We start from the raw sequence: 18,329 nt of genomic DNA on the forward strand, positions 1-18,329 counted from the left end.
ATACTGATTTATAATTCTAAAAACACGGTTTCACAAGTGACACTAGAAATATTCTTACTTGTTTTTCTTCCGAGCAAACAGTACTTTTTTGTTTAATGACGCTATCAGTAGAGGCAGTAGAAACAACCAAAAAGACCAGATTGTCCAAGCAATGACAGGTAAACAACAAAAGGTTAACTGTTAATGCAACACAGATGTACATCTGATTTTAAATCTAATATAGGTACTTCGTGCTATTAGTTTATAAAAGTTTGACTAACTACTGCCTGGATATGCAATATAACACATACATACACATGCTCAGCCTGTTCCATGCCATTTCTGTTACCTAGCAGCTTCTGCTTAACCAAGAGCAAAGAATCAATGCTCACACACCATGTTCTTAAGTCATCAGTAAGAGACTTGAAAAAACCAAGAACAGGCACACATCCTGCAGATGAAAAAAATTCTCCAAATATCTCTTCCTTCCCAATAACCCAAGCGGCTTTGACTGATCCCTTTCTGCCCAAGCAGCTATCTCATTCCCTTAGCAAAGATGCATGTGCATCATTCCCACACCAACTCTACACAACCATCATGTTTCCCAGACTCCTTCTACAATATCTTCAGCTACTGCAACCCCCCACAAGGACTCTCTCACTCCAAAAACCAGTTTCCCCCATTCTTCCCAGGTTCCCTACTTCTCGTGGTATTAAATCTTAGAAATCATGGATGTGCCTTTTCTCCCCCCCCCCCAACAATCTATCATTAACCATCAAACTGAGTCTTCATTCTTGTCAATCCAAAGGAAAAAAAAGTGCTTTTTGAAACAAAGTTACAGGCGTTGCACCTTGTAAAACATTTGTTAAAATTAAAATTCCCTGACTTGGCTTGCTACAGACCATACTATCTGCACATATAATAAAACGTGGACTAAAGTCAATGAAGCAAGATTTGCAGAAAGTAGCTCCTAAATATGCTAACAAATTTCACTAATATGAACAGCTATACTTGGGCAAGCTCAGCACTCAATCTTTTATTTTTAAAGCAGATACCTTCAAATTACGCAAGTCAAAACTTTACTAAGTGAATTAATGGACTTACCTTCTTTTTCTGATTTAACATCTCACTTCTATACCTCACAAAAGAACATTCAGCATTTTATATTTATTAACTGAGAGAGTTTTTTTAATAAAGCCACTCTGGAGATAGCATATTTCTAATCATGCTCTCTTAGCTTGAAAATTCATTAGAAAGGACGTATTTATTTTGAAATAAAGCACTTTAGGAGAACAGCAGGCTATTATAAGCAGGCCTGGAATCACAAATCAAACCTGTGTCAGAACGGAGTGATTACATGATTACAGGGAGCTCTGAAAGGAGAAAGGAATCATTACCACATGGTCTGAGGCATCTCGGCCCACTGTTTCACATACCATGCCACAGTGTTTAATATTGAAGGAAACAGAGATCATTATAGTTCAAATATAGGTTTGGCCTAAATCAAAACTGATTTTCTAAACTTTGCTGCTTTACATTAACTATGCTGTTCCTGCATTTAAAAAGATTTAGTCTCATTGTCAATTCACAAGAGTTTTTAGATAGACAAAACAAAACACAAATCCAGCCAAATGCTGTGTACCTACCAGGGAAGAAAACAGAAGCAAAAAGGTCTTAGTCCTCTATCTTGACATAGATATTTGGTGTTTTGGGGTTGTTAAATATATTAATCAAAGATTCAAAGCAATTACTAGTCCTCATTTTATCAAAAAATAGAAGTCAACCACATTTAGAGGTAAGAAATTAATGGTTTGGGTTTTAATTTACTTGCTGTTCAGGAAGGATAAAGTGACCTTTGTTCGTAAACAGTGCTTTGATTTCTAAATAGTGTCTTGCTTGTACATGTATGCTGGTTATTCCAGCTGGTCATATTCACTATCTTCATTTTAATTTTCTCTGGCTTCTCTATTGTGTTTTCAGTTGTGCTTCACTAGATGTCTGAGGTAGGACTATAATTAAGAGATTCTAATATATAACAGAGAGATCAATGAACATAACAGAGATGCCTCTGCTGGAGGAGGACGGGTCTGTGTCTCAGCATGCCAAAGCAAACTCACATAAACAGTTTATTTAACTACAAGTTGGAGACAAGACTTCCTAGAAGCCTGACTACTCTTCTCCTCCCATGTTTCCCATGTAATCTACAACTGATAACTCCACAAGGAACAAATCTGATTAGATTTCAATGGGCACACTAGATTTTCTTCCGGGAGCACCTCCACACTTCATTTGTTCTTCTATTTTATGCGGAGGTGGGAAGCCCCTACTTTGGTCCAACATTTTATTTTCCCAGGGGTGCTTCTGGTTTTCTACAAGGAAACCCATTTCCATAACAGGTAAGGCTGCTTTCTGCTCAGGACTGACATTTCCATTCATATCCTGCCTACTTCATCTTTTTTCTGCTGTTGACAAGTTTGATATTGCCTGTTTAAATATATTTAAAACAAAAATAAAGAGATAGCTTTAAGTCAATAAAGCAAAGCCCTGTGAACCTGTGACTTCTCTGTAAGAGATACGCACCGAGTATCCTTATTCACATCTTTATTTCTGCTCCTCCCAGTAACGTTCTATGTCTTTGCCAACTTACACTGCAACAGTAGGCAAACTGCAAATAAGACTTTAGCTTTTTAAACAGGCAAGCCTCCAAAAATTCCTCTGATTTTCCAAGATCCCTCTCTCTTGAGTTAGATCTTGTATTTAAAAAGAGGGGATCAGAACAAATTTTTGTTCTTTGTCATCCCTCTTCATTAAAGATCCCAAGAAGCTGGACTTCATTACATCCTGCCAAACTTAAGGGCAATCCCAATGAATGCTATAATCCCTCTTCTGCAGTACTAAACTTTTGCCCATATGTATCAAATGGACCACAAATACTGCTATCCACCTTCTTTATTCCCCTTCTCTCGAAAGTTTTTGGCAATCTCTATGCTCTAGTGCTTATCCTTAGCACAAAAGAAGCTGTAATTGCATCCAATTCTTTCGGAAAAGCATCTGGCTCAGAAGTTTAGTGTGCAACTCAATACTGATGTAAGCGCAACATCACCAAAGTGGGGAGGGAGGGGTACTATTTTTTCTTGACAAGAAGACAAGCTTGGTATTTAACCCATTTGAAGCTTGTCTAATGGTACAATGAATGCTCTGGCTCTGGCGATCTGCTCTAAGACCTCCTCACATGCCCAAACACGCAGGCATTTACCTTGCCTGTACACAGCACAGCAAACATCAAGTTTACTACCCGCCCCCAAGCCAAAGGATCTACACGTTCCCCATAGGTCTGATCCTGCAACAAGAAAGGAGCCGCAGCTGCTAAGCATTGCGCCGCCGCTGAAGGAAGCTGCACGGCCCAAAGGGAAAAGCTCCGTGCAGCTGTCTGAAACTCCCAGGAGACTGGCCACCGCTGCCGGACGCCACTGCCGTGGCAGGAAGCGCTAAGCAGTAACTAAGAGCTCTGCAGACTGGGAATCTTCCCGTACGAAAATGCTGAAACACCGTGGCTAACATCCTTCTCTAGCAGAGCTGCCAGAACAGAAATTGAGCCTGCAAAATAGCTGAATTACATCCTCCGAAGTGAGGCTGTGCAGAATTTTAGAGATGCAGAAATCCGTTCTTTTTATTATTATTGTTTTATTACAATTTCATTCCGCTCGTTCCGAGACAATCTGCAAAGTCCAACTACCATCTCTGGGTAGGCACCAGATAGTACATCCTAGTTTTGTAGAATCTGTATTACGTGCCCAAAATTTAAAAGCCTCGTATGAGTATCTTACAAAATCCAAAATATTTTAGATGTATCATGTGCCATTGCCATACTATTAGCTATTATCACTGATCTTCAAAACACAGTTTGTGCTAAAAGTAAAAATTTTGATAAGTAGTCCTGTAAAGGCATCTTATTATTTTTTTTTAAACTTAAAATAGCATGCAGGCATTCCACAAGCTAAAGAAGGCACGTAATTTTTTTCACATCCTAATTTATTTCACTTTTACAGTGCTATATTATTTAAAGCAGGGTTTTTGCCATCAAAAGTGATTGTTAAAATGTTAACATACACCCAAAGAGATATAGCACTTTTCTTCACAACATCACTCATTCTTTTGCTGATGCTGGCAGCATTCCTTTGGATAATAACCTTTAAATATATGTAAAACAACCAGACTAAATTTGTGACCAGCTATCCATAACCTACTGATCAGGCTTTGAAATACCTGCTTGTAAAAGGCAAATGAGGGCTAAAAAAAAAAAGGCCTGAGAAGCACCCTTCACTTCTTGAGAAAGGGCTGTTACTTGGATTGGGTGGAAGATGTGTTATGGCTTGCTCCTGCTCAAGTTGCTGGGGAAATGCACGTTCATTCTCCTTGTAAACAGTTCGGCCTGTAATCTGCAAAAGGGATTTAAAGAACCATTAAAAAATGCTTTGTGCCTACTGCATTCTTAAGATCCAGTGAACATACCGAACCACACAGACTAATTTTAAAGGTTCTCTCCAATAAATTAACCCAATCAGTAATGCTGTTAGTTTAGATAGATCTCTGTGCATGTTCTGTTGAGCACTGCAGTGAACAGCACTGCTGCATGGACAATTGGCTTTATTCTCCTACTCCTCCTCAATGTATATGTTTGCTCCCACTGGCATCTCCTAACAGACTAAACATACCCCATTGCTTTGAATATAAAAAGACATTTAAACTCTTTCTCTGTCCAACGGTTTCCTATTTATTGTAGATAGCTTCATTTAAAAAAAAGTACTTTAGGAAAGTCCCTGCCCAAAACCATTTAATCCTAGAGTACTACCTAAGCAATTTTGGCCTGAGAAAAATGGACATTAAGTGTTTCTCTTCCAAAAAGGAAAGGTGCAGGAGATAAAGCACTCGCATGCCCTGCTTACAGATGTTTTCTGGGAAATGTAGTGAGACTACTTACACTTCCCTTCTAGTGGCAGCGAGGATAAAGAACCAGTAGACACGTTTCAGTTCTAAGTTCACAAAAAGTTTCTACTACAACATGCTGTAAAAGGATCACCAATTGTACCTTGATTTATATTGCCAATTACAAACAAAACTGTTCAAGAGTGTTTGACATCTTTTTTTTTCTTATTTCAAATATTATGGCAAAAAACAAGCAAGCAGTAGAAATAACCATTTAAATAACTAACAGTCTGGCTCCCCAATTCATCACTTTCAAAAGAGCAGTCTCACTGGCATCAACAGGACTGCTTGCATCCTGGTATTTGGCTAACGATGTACAACTAGGCAGTCAGCATACAAATGGAGCATTCTTGGAAATCTCTCCTTATTAATCTTCCTTTAACGTAAGTGCAGAATCCTAAACTGTACTCAGAGTAAACCCTGTTGAACTACAAAAGGATCTGAAAACCACTAGTGTTTCACGAAAGAGCTGGAACAGGCTCTCACCGTTGCGCATGTGAGCTCTGAGATTACATCAAGGTCATGGCAATGGAGTTTTTACCCGTGTGTATCTCAGGTCTTTAATTTAATTAGAAATTATCCTTTGAGTTATGCTGCCTTCATTTGTCAAGACAGGTTGCAAAATGAAGCCAGTACTGACTTCTGATCAGAAGTATCAAGAAGTACAGCTGTCATTTTTCATTCGTATATTCATATGAGTAACGTGATATATTATCATCTCAATTGTTATTACTCCTCTACTACTGGCTCTTGATGGAAAATTCAAGGAAAAAAAAACATCTGTGAAGCTCTCAAGAACTCTGAAATAAGAAATACAGGGAAGCTTTAACATTATGCTAAGAAATATGACTGTACCTTCCACACTTCATCCAATTGCAACCAGATGAACTTTTCAAAAGGCACCTAAACCCAGTATCAAGGGGAGAAGGTGCATAACACCTTAAGAATATTCCTCTTTCTGCTTATGGAAGGAGCAGTTAGATTTCTACATAGACATCATTTAAATTTCCTACATGTCACTGGCATATCTGTTCTCTCCGTGCCCTACACACCGTAAGCCACTTGAACACCACGGTAATTTTATGAGAGGCATTTTCTTTCATTTTTATTGAAGATCCTGCATCATTTCACAAAACTAGGTGTACAGCAAGACTTCCCCTCAGCCACATGCTCCTTCACATCTATATTGCTATGCATGACCCCTTCTGCACACAACGACAAAATCTTTCCCGCAGGCCTTCACACGCCTCTATCCTTCCTCCTGGGTAACAAAACCACTGTTGTCTGTAGGGCTACAGTTACTCTCCTTAGTGAATAAAGAGATTCCCTAAAAGGCTACTATCTAAAGAGCAGAATGAATGGTGGAAGTTTTGTTGCCACAGGGAGACACTGTTTTTTCCACTGAAAAGAAAAATTGATGGGTGGAATGTAAGCAGCACGTTAAATGACTTATTCCCCATCTATTTGCCTTCACAAAGTGTATGCAGTCTAGCGATCTTAACTCAAAGTCTGCAAGGCTTTGAAAAGACAGTATATCTTAGACATTCATGCTACGTTTTAAAATTTCTTTGTATTTAAATTGAAAAAAATGTAATTCAAGTAACTACAATAAAATATATGGAGGGTCAAGTTTCAATGGATTTTTACATCTTAAAACAGAAAAGGGAGTTTGAAATATTGCTTTGCTCTTTTTGCAGGGAAAGACCTAGAGGAAGCAGGATGGAATATGCAATGTATGTATGATGTTTTTTCAAGACTCTTGGAAAAAGAGCAACTTACATATGTAACAGAGCCCAAGCAACTGAATAAAGAATGACAAATAACTTAAGGTTGCTTATGACAACTCTGACATAACAGCACTGTGCAAATTTTTTAACTACATACTTGATACAGCACCATGCTCAGGAAGAACAGCTTTTTAACTGTTTCACTGCAAACAAGACTATGCAGTCAAGGGTCATGACAATGCCGTCAACAACAGCAACAGTTTCAAATTTTATGTGAGACGTGTAAAATAGAACTTCTATTTCAGCTGCAGCTATCTGAACAGCAAACACGATCAGGGCATGTGCATGCTCCGACTGTGGGCAGCCTGAGAGTAAACTCATACTCCTAGGAAAACGTTGACTGATCCAAAAATTACTACTGGGGCTCCCAAAGACCTGGGATCTATTTAAAATGATGAATGTCAGCTTATAAATCAAGTCAAAGAAATTACAGATAAACAGCGACGCACATCATTTTTCAGCAGGTATTTGTTATAATTATCTCTTACTACTAGTAACTTTCTTTGCAAAGATTTTCTCCGTCATAATTTTACCCATATGCAACATAGAAGGAAGTAAAATTCTAACAAGAACGGGGAGTATAAATGTCAAATGCTTTTCCAGAACATAAAAAGCCTCTACCTGATTGCTTTCAGACCACCTTCCGTTGACTTTCAGTATTTTTCTCCACAATTAACTCTGCTACCATGCTTTGGAAAATCTGACAAAACGTCAATAATTAGATGCCAACCACCTAAGAGCTGTGTGAAACTTGGCGTTTCACTTTGCAAGAGTGCAGGCAAATATTTTATTTGGTGTCAATCCACATACGTTCCCTCTCCACCAGTTTCAGATTGAGTTTTGACTTTTGAATGAGCCCAAACAGGCAAATGAATAGGCAGACAAAATTTCCACGTTTTACCTGGTTTCACTTCATGACCACGCAAATAAAAAACAGGCAGGCATATCTTCGTGAATCAACAATGGATCGAGTTAGATGTTCAAATTTATGGAAGAAATACAAGACAGCATCTGTCATGTGATTGAGGCAATTTATATCCATCTAGTCACAAAAAAATGAGGGTTGTGACAATGTTAACTCTCCCTAGCACCATTACCATTTCTGTTCTACGTTCTATAAAGTGCTGCAGGCATGTGCACTTATAATGCTATATAAAGGCTCAAAATGAGAATTAGAATTATTTTTTTGTTTTAAATCCTGCCAGGATTTTACATCATTCCAGCTGTCTTCTACTCTTTCCATCTACCCTCAAATATCTTCGGATTGCAGTTCACTGGAGCACCACTGCCGTTGTCAGTGCGCCCAATTCCAATATTTAGCTGATTAAAAGCAGGGGTAATCTAACAGATTGCTAACTACAGCAGGTGAAGTTTGTTTTACATAAGGAGCTAAAGTCAAATGCCACTGAAGCAAAAACCATCAGAAAGGTCTGACTATATCAGCATTCCCACAGAGAACATATTTGCTCTGTACTCTAGAATGGGAAAGAAAGGAAAGATTATGGGGTCCCAAATCCAAGTAACTATAGGTACCACATATGAGGAGAGGTTCTGGGGTAGAGAAAGAAAGACAAAGGGATGAGAGGAATGAAAGAAAATGAGGAAGAAAGATGAGATGTAAAATACTGGTAGAAGTAGAAAACATAGAAGAGGCTGAAATCTGCGATGCAGAAGATAAGATGGAGGATGCAAATGAGGAGAATAACAACTTGAATATGGAATGAGAATGAAGAATAAAAGGATTTCAGGTGAATTGGAAAAGAGATGTTGATACTGGAAAAGGAAGATGAATGAACATGGGGGTAATTTTAGGAACACACTGAGGACCAAGATAAAATTAGGGATGGGGATGAGAAAAGTTGAAGGAAGAACAGCGTAAGTATGAAAAGGAGATCAGAAAAGGGGAGGTATGAGACAGAGATGAAAGTGTATTTGGAAACAGGACAAAAAATACCAAAACTTTACAAGCTAACACTGAAGTAGGACTTAAGAAAGATTATGAATACGACAACAAAGCATGAAGGGCAAAGTGGTTACAGACAAGGAGAAGTAAACAGTAGGGCTGAAGAAGACATGGAAGTAAGAAGACAGCAGAAGATGGATGGGAATGGAAAGTGCCAGAAAAGATGACACTGGGATGGAGACCTAGGTGCTCCCCATGCATGCAAGATCGCCTTACCAGTCCACCACAGGTACTGAAGGAGGCGAAGGAGCCTGGGTGGCGGAGAACAGCACCACTATAGTAACAAGCTCTCTCAGGCTGAGGCTGCGCAGCACCAGGTGGGCTTTTCCCTTCACCCCTGAGCCGCTCCTCCACGGCAAAGCCAGGCGCCAGGAAGCGGCTGTCCCTCTTGAGCAGCAGGTAGAGCTCCCGGGCAAAAGCGGGGATCCTCAGCAGCACCTCCTCTCCATTTTCGGATGGAGGTGGTGGCGGAGGGGAAGGCGGCGGTGGCAGCTGCGAGGCGGCACCAGACCCCTGGGGCAGGGGAGACCAGTGGTAGAACTCCTGCGACTCGTACTCATCCTCTGCGTCCTCCTCCTCTGCTGCCTCCCCCACTGCCTGCACCTGCCCCTCCACCGAGGAGGACACGGAGCGCACTTCCCGGGAACTGCCTGCCACCGGGCTAGGGGTGATGGGGGCGCTGGGGGCACTGCTCCGGTTCCCACAGCTGGGGTCGGCACTGCAGCTGCCTCCACTGCCACTGCCACCAGCCGGCTCCTGCTGGCCCCGGCTCCACAGCGCAGGGAAGACGATCTCCCACTCCTCAGAGTCTTCGGAAGCATGGAGACCTGCAGGAAGACCAGCAGAGGTTTTAAACAAGCTGGGCAACCCATAGCGCTCAGGGCATGCCAGAAACCTACACCTGCCATGACACACTCTTTCCAGCTCCCACTCCACCAAGCCCACCACCCAAAACTCAACCAGCCTCCACTTGGCCCTTCCAGCCTGTCTTTGCACACAGGAGATTGGCCAGCCACTAGGTGTCTCAGTGTCTGCTCAGGAATCTGAGGCACACCACGGTCCTGGTAAGCACAGAGACAGAGCTGGTGCTCAACCTGGGTAGCTGGAGTGCTTGTGCCAACCGCTGGAGGTGGCTCTTCATGACCATCTACTCGTCTTCGTGACCATCACCTCCATGCAATGAGGTCTGCACACACCTTTCTCCGATTAGACAAAAAAAAGTGGCAACCTTTCCATTAGGTCCAAATATACCTATATTTTAGCAGGGGAAATCTGAACAAAAGATGCCAATTTCAACCTTGTTCCCAGCTTACTCGGTAGGACCCACTACGATTTCAGCAGACGGTGGCCACACGTGCCCGCACGCCACAGCCACACATTGCCACGTGCGTGTGCCCACAGCACACGCATGCACACGCCCTACCACCACCACCACCACCACGCCGAGTTACAGTGAGTAGAGGCTGAGCTGCATACACCTTACCACGACTTAACAGCAGCTCCCAGCGCGACCTTACTACGTGCTCGTGGAGAGGCCGGCGCAGCCAGCGTGCGCGGGCCCCACACACAGCGCGGTGGTGCCGTCTGCGGACTCGCCCCGCGGGCCACACGCCGCCGAGATGCCCCAGCCGGCCCGGGGGACCGCGCGCCCGCTGCGCACCCGCGGGGCAGCCCGCGCGAGCTGTGCAACACCCGCCGCCCCCCGCGGCGGCGCGCAGCCCTCCGCATCCGCCCCTGCCCCTGCCCCGCGCGCAGCGCAGCGCGGCGCGGCGCGGCGCGCCCCTACCTGCGGCCAGCCCGCTGGACAGCACGCACAGCTGGTAGACAAGGCAGCACACGCGGCTCAGCCGCATCCTCCCCATCGGCCCCGCGGAGGCGCCGGGGCGGCAGGAGAGCGCGGAGCCCCGCGGGGGCGCAGCCGCGGCGGGCAGCACCGGCGGCGGCGGCGGGACGTGCGTGTGCGTGTGTGCGCGCGTGTGTGTGTGTGTGTGTGCGTGCGAGGGAGGCAGGGCGGGCGGGCTGGCGGAGGCAGGGCGGGCGGGCGGAGGCCGGCCGGCAGCGCGGCCCGTGCGCGCACACAGCGCCCGGCGGGCGGGCAGGGGCGCCCCGCGGCGGGGACCGCGCTGCCCCCGCCCGCCGCTCGCCCCCACGGGGCGGGACGGGCCCCGCCGCCGCCGGCCCCGCCTCGCCCCGCCCCGCCGCCACCGCCCCCCGCCGCCGCCGCCCCCGCCGCGGGCGCGCAGCCTCCCGCCCGCCGCCGCCGCCGCGCCCCAGCTCGGCGCCCCCCCGTCTCCGTCCGCGTCCCTGCGCGGGCGCGGGGCGAGCGCGCCTCGCACCCCGCCCGCCGCCGCAATCAGCGCGGGCAAAACTCCTCTCACCGGGTGTTTGGGGACAGGGGGGGGAATAAATACTAAAAAACGTCCTTTCTCCCCCGGCTCCGCAGACGCTTAACCTTTCTCCTCGGGGAACGGCGGGGACTGACCAGTTCTGCCTGCTTCGGTGTAACTCGATTCCAGCCTGCCTTTTGGCCCCCGCCACGCCGCTCTCCATGGACACCCCCCCCAACACACACGTCCCCCCGCTCCAGCTCTGTCAGCGCAGGGGCGATTCAGCGAGGGGCCGAGTGAGGAGCTCCAAATGCGGCGGGTTAGCCGCGGGGCAACAGGTAAACACCTAAACACCCCCCTCCGCGAGCCTCGTTCCTTCGCGTAAACTCCGCCCGCTCTACCCGGCGCTGGTGTCAGAGGTGACGGCTGCGCCCGCGGGGCAAAGCAGAGCATCCTCGTCTGGAGAGAAAAACCTGCACTGCAAGGGCATTTGCAGCTACCTGCAAACAATATTTTTGATTAGTTATTTACTTTTGTGAGGAAAAAAAGTTACTGCAGAGCGGTCCTTTTTTGGAAACTGAGCCAACCTTCGCTAAGTAAAATCCGGGAAGGTTAGTAAAAAGATGGCAGATTTACATTTACTGATTTACGTTTATTCTCTGAGGAGAGTTTTCCAGAGACTGCAAACTAGTATTTGTGTGATAATTAAGTTAACCTTAAAATGCAATTTAAGGGAAACTTTGTTTCCCACCTAAATCACAATAACAACGATACATGCGGATTTACAGTGGAAATGGTAGGCCCAATACTGCAGCCTTTCCACAGCTAAAACCCCCAACAAGCAACTGCTGTAAGAAGTGGCTCTAAAGCTTCTGTGCAAATGCTAAATATCACCTTTGATTACAGTAAAAAAAAATGAGATACATCAACAAGATATGAAAATACACACACAGAAATACTTATAGGGCATGCAGTTATATCGCAAAAGATTTAGATGGAGAACCAGTAGAAATAAGGGGAAGAAAAAGTCAGGGCATGTGCATTTGCTCATTTTAAAACTGTGAATTGCTGTAGCTGTTTTCAAAATGCTGAAATTAAGTTAGTCCCTTTGGACCAAAATCTGCTTCTCTTATTCACGTGTGTAATCTTACTCAAAAGACGAAAGAACCAACTTTCGACAGTAAGGTAGGCAGAATCTCGCCTTTTCAACACAAGCTGTCAGGGTTAAAGAGACTGTAGGAAGCCAGCTGAGAAGGACTTTAATATGTTTGACTTTACCACCAGCTAAAAAAGACGAGTGTTTTGAATCAGTCTCCAAATCCGAAGGCAGAGCAAGCTCAGGTCGATGTTTGGAGCCGCGACAAAATTTCTTCAACCCATTTTGTGTTTCTTTTTTTATTGTTTCAATAGTTAAAAATATAGGGGGAAGTTCCCTATGTTTAACTCTGGGGAAAGTGCCCTATAAAACAGAGCCCCTACTGGCGTTCATTAGTTTTAACAACGAGTCTGGTCATAGGTTAATGCTGGTAGACGGCATTGTAGCCCACCACATGCTAACTGTCGTCACTGTGAAACTAGTGCAGAGAAGTCGATGTCTAAAAGAATAAGAAGAACAAATCAATGGTTTTGTACTGCAGTTATTTTGCAGAGAGAATAATATTGTGTCCACGTGTACAAAAGGCTTTTAATTTTGTTAATCACAAAGCCAGCAGAATGCTCTGCAAAAGGGTTTTTGCTTTACTCCACGTATTGCATGCTGGCTGGAATACACTGTGCATTTGTAAAATTAGAAGAAATACTATCTTCTAGCTCAATACAGAGCAAAATGAAAAGAAAGACTCAGTTTGCTCCGGGAGGTTCTTAAAACTGCACTTCGTATCTGAAAAGCTTGTTGGCCTTGGGAGTGACTCGTGCAGAGGCAGAAATGTCTTGTGAAAAGAATGTGTTTGTGATTTGTAGATGCCGAAGTCTCACCATGATCCAGACCATCTCACTGACGGAACCAAAAATTGCTGAGAAAGAGCGGAAGAACGCGTGCTGGTCCGTTCTTCCTGGTTGAGCCTGGTAAGTCAGGCTCGTGTCATCGAAGTCAAGGGAGGTCTGGCAGCGTCCCACTCGTAGCCTCTCCTCCGTGACGCTGAACTTGCAGAACCGCACAGGGACCGTCCCTTCGGTGCTCTCTGGCCCCACCAGGGACAGAGAACCTCTCATTTCATCCGTGGGCCGGATGCGTCCGTGTTAATCTCTGGATCCCAGGTGACGTCTCCTCGGCAGCTCCAGGGTGCTCTCAGAGACAAGGTTGACATCTCTGTCTCCCTTCAGCTATATGGGTTAATTTAAATCCAGCCTGCTCTTGCTGCCTGACCTGTATCTGTTAGCAAGGGCAGAGTTTCCCCACCCCAAATCCTAGTAAATCCATTTCAATTTAATTCTAGGGATCAAGATGAGTATGGGGCAAGAAAAGGCTGTCGAGTTTAAAATGTCACCTCCTAACATGACAGGCACCACCATCAGTCAGGGACTTCCTTTGGTTTATTTTTTGTCTTTAGTTAATCGTCTCGCTGTAAAAGCTGTCAAGCTTATGCGTACGAAAGTGAATTAAAATTACCTCAGCTTTACAACATATACAAGATTGCCTCAAGTAATTATCAACAAAACCCCCCCAAACCTTTAATCCTCTTCACAGGGAATTAGTTGTTAATTATTTGAGCATATGCTTTATATATATCTGATTGATGATATCATTGATTTTTTTTTAATCTTTGGATACATTTGTTTCAAATTTTTACAACCTAACAAAATATGCTAGATCAATGGAAGAAACTGTTCTGTTTTGAATGGTGCTTTCTACCTTAAGGCCACATATCGTATGACCACTGAGATTAGAAACAGAAACTCGTGTCTTCCTGTTTCTAGGGTGCTTTGCAAATGTTATCTCAGTATAAATAAACTTGTGCAAAATGCAGGTTGAACGAAAGCTTTTTTTTTTTTTTATCTGACAGATATATGTGAACAAATGCATTTTTCCCCCTTTATGCATGAAAAAATAAGAGCTTTTTTTAATTCCATTTTCAAGAATGTTGTTCCCCATCCCTTGAACTACACAGTGAATTTCCACTGCCTGTTAGCTCACAGACTCTGAATGTTTAGTCTGTAATTCTATACTGTTATTTACATGCTGAAAATGAAGGGTTTATTCAAAATGTATGTATTTAAGACCACTTCAAACAACTTTCCTTTAGCAAACCGTACTTTAGAGCAAATCTCACACTTATATCTAAACTCGGTAGTACAATCAGATGAGCAGTGGAGTAAGATGTGCGTCAAACTATTGTGAGCTTAATGCTCTCTATTCACAGTGTTGCAAAAATTTTAAATGTGCAAAGCTAGACTCATAGCTAGATGCAATTATGTGCCTCCACTGAGTCTTATATAGCCTCATGCATATAAGTAATGCGGTGAAATTTCTCTAAGACACAGCCCTTAACTTGTGAACTATTTCACAAAGTCATATCAGGAGATTAATCAGGATCTTTGTGGGTGGTACAAAGCAAGTAAAAGACAGTGAAGTAAAAATACAGTTTACTGTAATTAAAAATGCACTCACAACGTACTATTTATATTGGCTGTTTGGCAGAGTCATCATGTCCCGGGCTTTCACTGTCCCTTGCACTATACCCCTCTCCTTTGGTAACTTAGTTTGTCAGAAAAATTGATGCTCGGTGCTGGCGGTTTGACAGAAAGTTCAGTCTGCGCGGTGGAAGGTGCCCAAGTGCTCTACTCACATTGAAGGCACTTAAAGAGAAGATGGCAAAGCTCGCTGTGGACCCGCGTTCCCACACAGCTTGCACCAGTTCCCTCCAAATTTCTAAACCAGAAGTGGTCTATCACACAAATATCTTGAGCAGTTATGGGGAAAAGGCTGAGATCAGTTATGCAGAATGATCGATTTGGCCACTGCACACTCATGACGCATAGTTCCTGTTTTGGGGACATCTTGAAAGAACAGGGCTTCAAACTTGAAACCTTCAGGTCACCAGTTGAAGGAAAAAACTGTTAATTTGGGGAGAAGCTTGTCTACATGAAGCAGAAATCTGACCTCTCCCTTTTGAATATAAAAAGAAAGTTAAACCAACACAAGAAACAATAAAGTATACATATAAAAAAAATCTGAACACAGATTTTCTTCCCCAGCTTCAAAACACTGCCTGTGGGCGCTGGTTCCTTTTCTCCATTAAAGATTTCAAAGCTTTTCTTGATTTCTTCCATGACAAAAAGAAATTCTTTCCTCTCCGTTAAAATTCTGAGCTTCTCTTCAAATTTAAACAACTTAAATCAAAGAAGAAAGTGTATTCGCTGAATTTTTAAGAGCATGAAACAGAATGTCTGTATGAGTTTCTTCCTGATTAAGAAGATGGTAAAGAAATGCTTGATTTGCATTTCAGTAAATAGCTGAGAACCACAAACAAACGTTAAAACCAATGCAAAATTCTAGCTAAAAAGTTCTATCTTCAAGCAGAGAAAAAACAAAAATAGTAATGCAAGGCAGTGTGGGACTCTGGGAATCTCTTAAAACTATCATTTTTGAAAGTAAAAACACACTTGCTTTGGTTCAGAAATGCATTACTCAGTTTAAAAATTTAGGTAGAAAACATGATTATAAATAATAAAAACAATATTTGGAAACAGTAACAATTATTAGTCTATTCTTCAGAATATTGTCCTTCATCATTTTAAAACTGTATCCTTTGAAAGGTAAAACAGGTAAGAGCACTAAGCTTTAAGAACTCTTGAGACTGCATTTTGAATCAGACTTTGGTAAAAATGTAGGTCCCCATAGGTAAAAATTAAGGCCCCAAAACTTCCTTGATCTTTGTAAATTAATTTACCCAAGTGAGTAATCCTTTTGAGGCCAGTGTGTATAACATTTAAAATGCTGTCATGTTATAGATGCAATTGCAATCTTGTTCCAATCTTTATAAAACTTGCCTATTTTCAACACCGTGTACAATTTAACCATCAAAAGCTGTAAACAGCGATTGCTATCGCAGGGCACAGACGCGATGCTATAGCGCAAAGTCCTTACGGACAAAACTTGCACACTATGAATTGATGCATTGCATGGTTCTTCTTGACGATTATATTTAAATATAATGAAATAAGTGTGTCTTAAACTATTCTTGTCTGAGGAATAAATGCTGCTTACAAGGGTGTTATACTTTGTAAACGCCCATGTGCAGTAAACATTAACTAGTGGGGAGAAAAAAGTGGATTAATTGCATTATCGTTTCTATAGAAGGAGACAAATTCTTAGCGCTGCTCTCTTTCTTTATGGGCTGCCTGAGCAGTAACAGAGGAGAATATTTTGACAGTAGCTTGATAGTTCTGAATTCTCTTAGCAGAGGGAAGCCTTTCTCTGAAATAAAGACAGTGAGACTAACCCCTCTGCCAAAGCGTAAGAGCCCGTTACGAGATCAAAGGAATTTCAAATGATCAAAAAAGGTGGAAAAATAGAGTTCTGCTCCCCACTAGGAAATTATTCTCATTCCATTAGGGACCGTAACGTTAGTATTTAAAGACTTTCTAACCGTTTCTAATTTATATCAGAAACAAAGTCAGGGAGCTTCAGCAGGTTACTTCATCATCTCTGCACCCGCACATCCCCGTATTGAAGGGACGTGGGGACAGCAGGCAGAACTGCAAACCAAGGGAAACTGTTTGGCAGGAACTACAAACATCTGGGACCGGCTTCAAAAATCTACGGCATTTATGGTCAAAGCAGAAAATTTGACAAATATTAGATCATTAGTGAACGCTACCTAAACGTCTGCTATATTTAAACTAGTAAGCGTTTGAGAAGTATTCTATAGTCCACATTCAATCCAACCCTGCTGGGCAACCAATCTCTTTCTGAATTTATCCTAATTCTATACAGGGGGAGATGGGGCAATCATGTTAAGAACTACATAGTGAGTTAAAAATACCTTTGCCTAACTTATATATTCAGTTTAAACAGGTGACTAGTACAGTCGTAATGTACTTACACTGTTATAGCTTCTGAGAGAAAAAAATGGTATTTTTGCCAATAGGAATAATTTGAAAGCAAATAAACTTGAAAATAAAAACTAAGAATAGAAATGATAATATGTAAGCGAGAAATATGAACGGAAATCTTGTAGGATGTGAACCATGGCTCCAAGGAAGGGTTAGGAAACTCAGTGGGTTTTAGATATTCTCATAGTTAAGTTGCTCTATAGATATATTGCTATTTTTGTTTTACTGCTTAACATATATTACACTATTAATGTACATATAGAAAAAGAAGGCAAGAGGGAAGAGATGAGATGCAGGATCAGAAAGAGATGCTATAGATAGAGGTGACTGAGGGCTAATTGAGATAACAAAGTCAAGGAAAACAAGAGTGGATAAAGAGAAGATACAACTTTAAAAGCTGTAAGTAAATCAAAGGAAGTGGTCCATGCGGCTAATGTCATTTCCTTGCTGTTCTGTAAGGTGAGACTTATAAACAGCCTTGTTTTCTGATGTCTGTATTTCTTTCCGTATCGATTTAAAGCAAACATGCACGAGAGTAGGTGAACAAAGATAATCACTGATTTCTGGACATCCTTCTTCAATTTGTCACCTAGCTGCGGAGACCATGAGGCTTCTAGAAATGAAGTTAACTACCCTCCAAGTCATTATTCATTTAAATGGCTTTGCGGATATCCTATTCACACTTTCCCCTGCCGCGGGAGAGAAAGATTTCATTATGCCTACCAGATAAAAAACAAACATTGTATAAATGATTTATTTTCTCCTATCTAAGGGATTTATTCATAAGACCTGCTCTGTGGTAGCCTGCAGAACAGGCTGCCTTGCTCTTTTAGCCTCTGTAACTGGGAAACCCATTAAGACCACATGAGTTGTCAAAGCGTACGGTATGTTACGCACGGCAGGAGCACTGCCCACAGCCGCTTGCTTTGAAGGCAGGCCAATGGCAAGCGGTGGCACCAGGAGACCAGCTAAAACATAGAGAAATCAAGGCGACAGAACATAAAACGCAGGTTGTGTAGTACTCCTAAAAAGGCAAAAAGTCACAGGCATATGGCTAAAGGGTTTCCAAGCTACTCTTTTTTTTTTCTTTTCTTTTTCCCTCAAACCTTTTGCTGGAGTCAAAGTGGAAAAAAACCCACTAGTGTCATGAGAGATGTTCTTGGGTTTGCTTCGCAGTTCCTGTCTCCTCCTTCCTCTCCCTCCAGTTATGCTGAGATAGGTGCGAATTAAAGC

The 18,329-nt window shown here is 42.9% G+C and overlaps 1 protein-coding gene across 1 annotated transcript in view; it reads right to left on the reverse strand.

Annotated features, from left to right (window-relative positions):
• Nucleotides 1-10,568, reverse strand: part of ADAMTS19 (ADAM metallopeptidase with thrombospondin type 1 motif 19) — a 146,975-nt gene extending 136,407 nt beyond the window's left edge. Inside the window, 2 exon segments of the mRNA XM_062600485.1 lie at nt 8,932-9,542; nt 10,502-10,568. Of these exon segments, the coding sequence (XP_062456469.1) occupies nt 8,932-9,542; nt 10,502-10,568 (678 nt within the window).
• Nucleotides 10,569-18,329: the final 7,761 nt, after the last annotated feature.

The sequence above is a fragment of the Rhea pennata genome, chromosome Z (genome assembly GCF_028389875.1).
Source record: "Rhea pennata isolate bPtePen1 chromosome Z, bPtePen1.pri, whole genome shotgun sequence".
Taxonomy (NCBI): domain Eukaryota; kingdom Metazoa; phylum Chordata; class Aves; order Rheiformes; family Rheidae; genus Rhea; species Rhea pennata.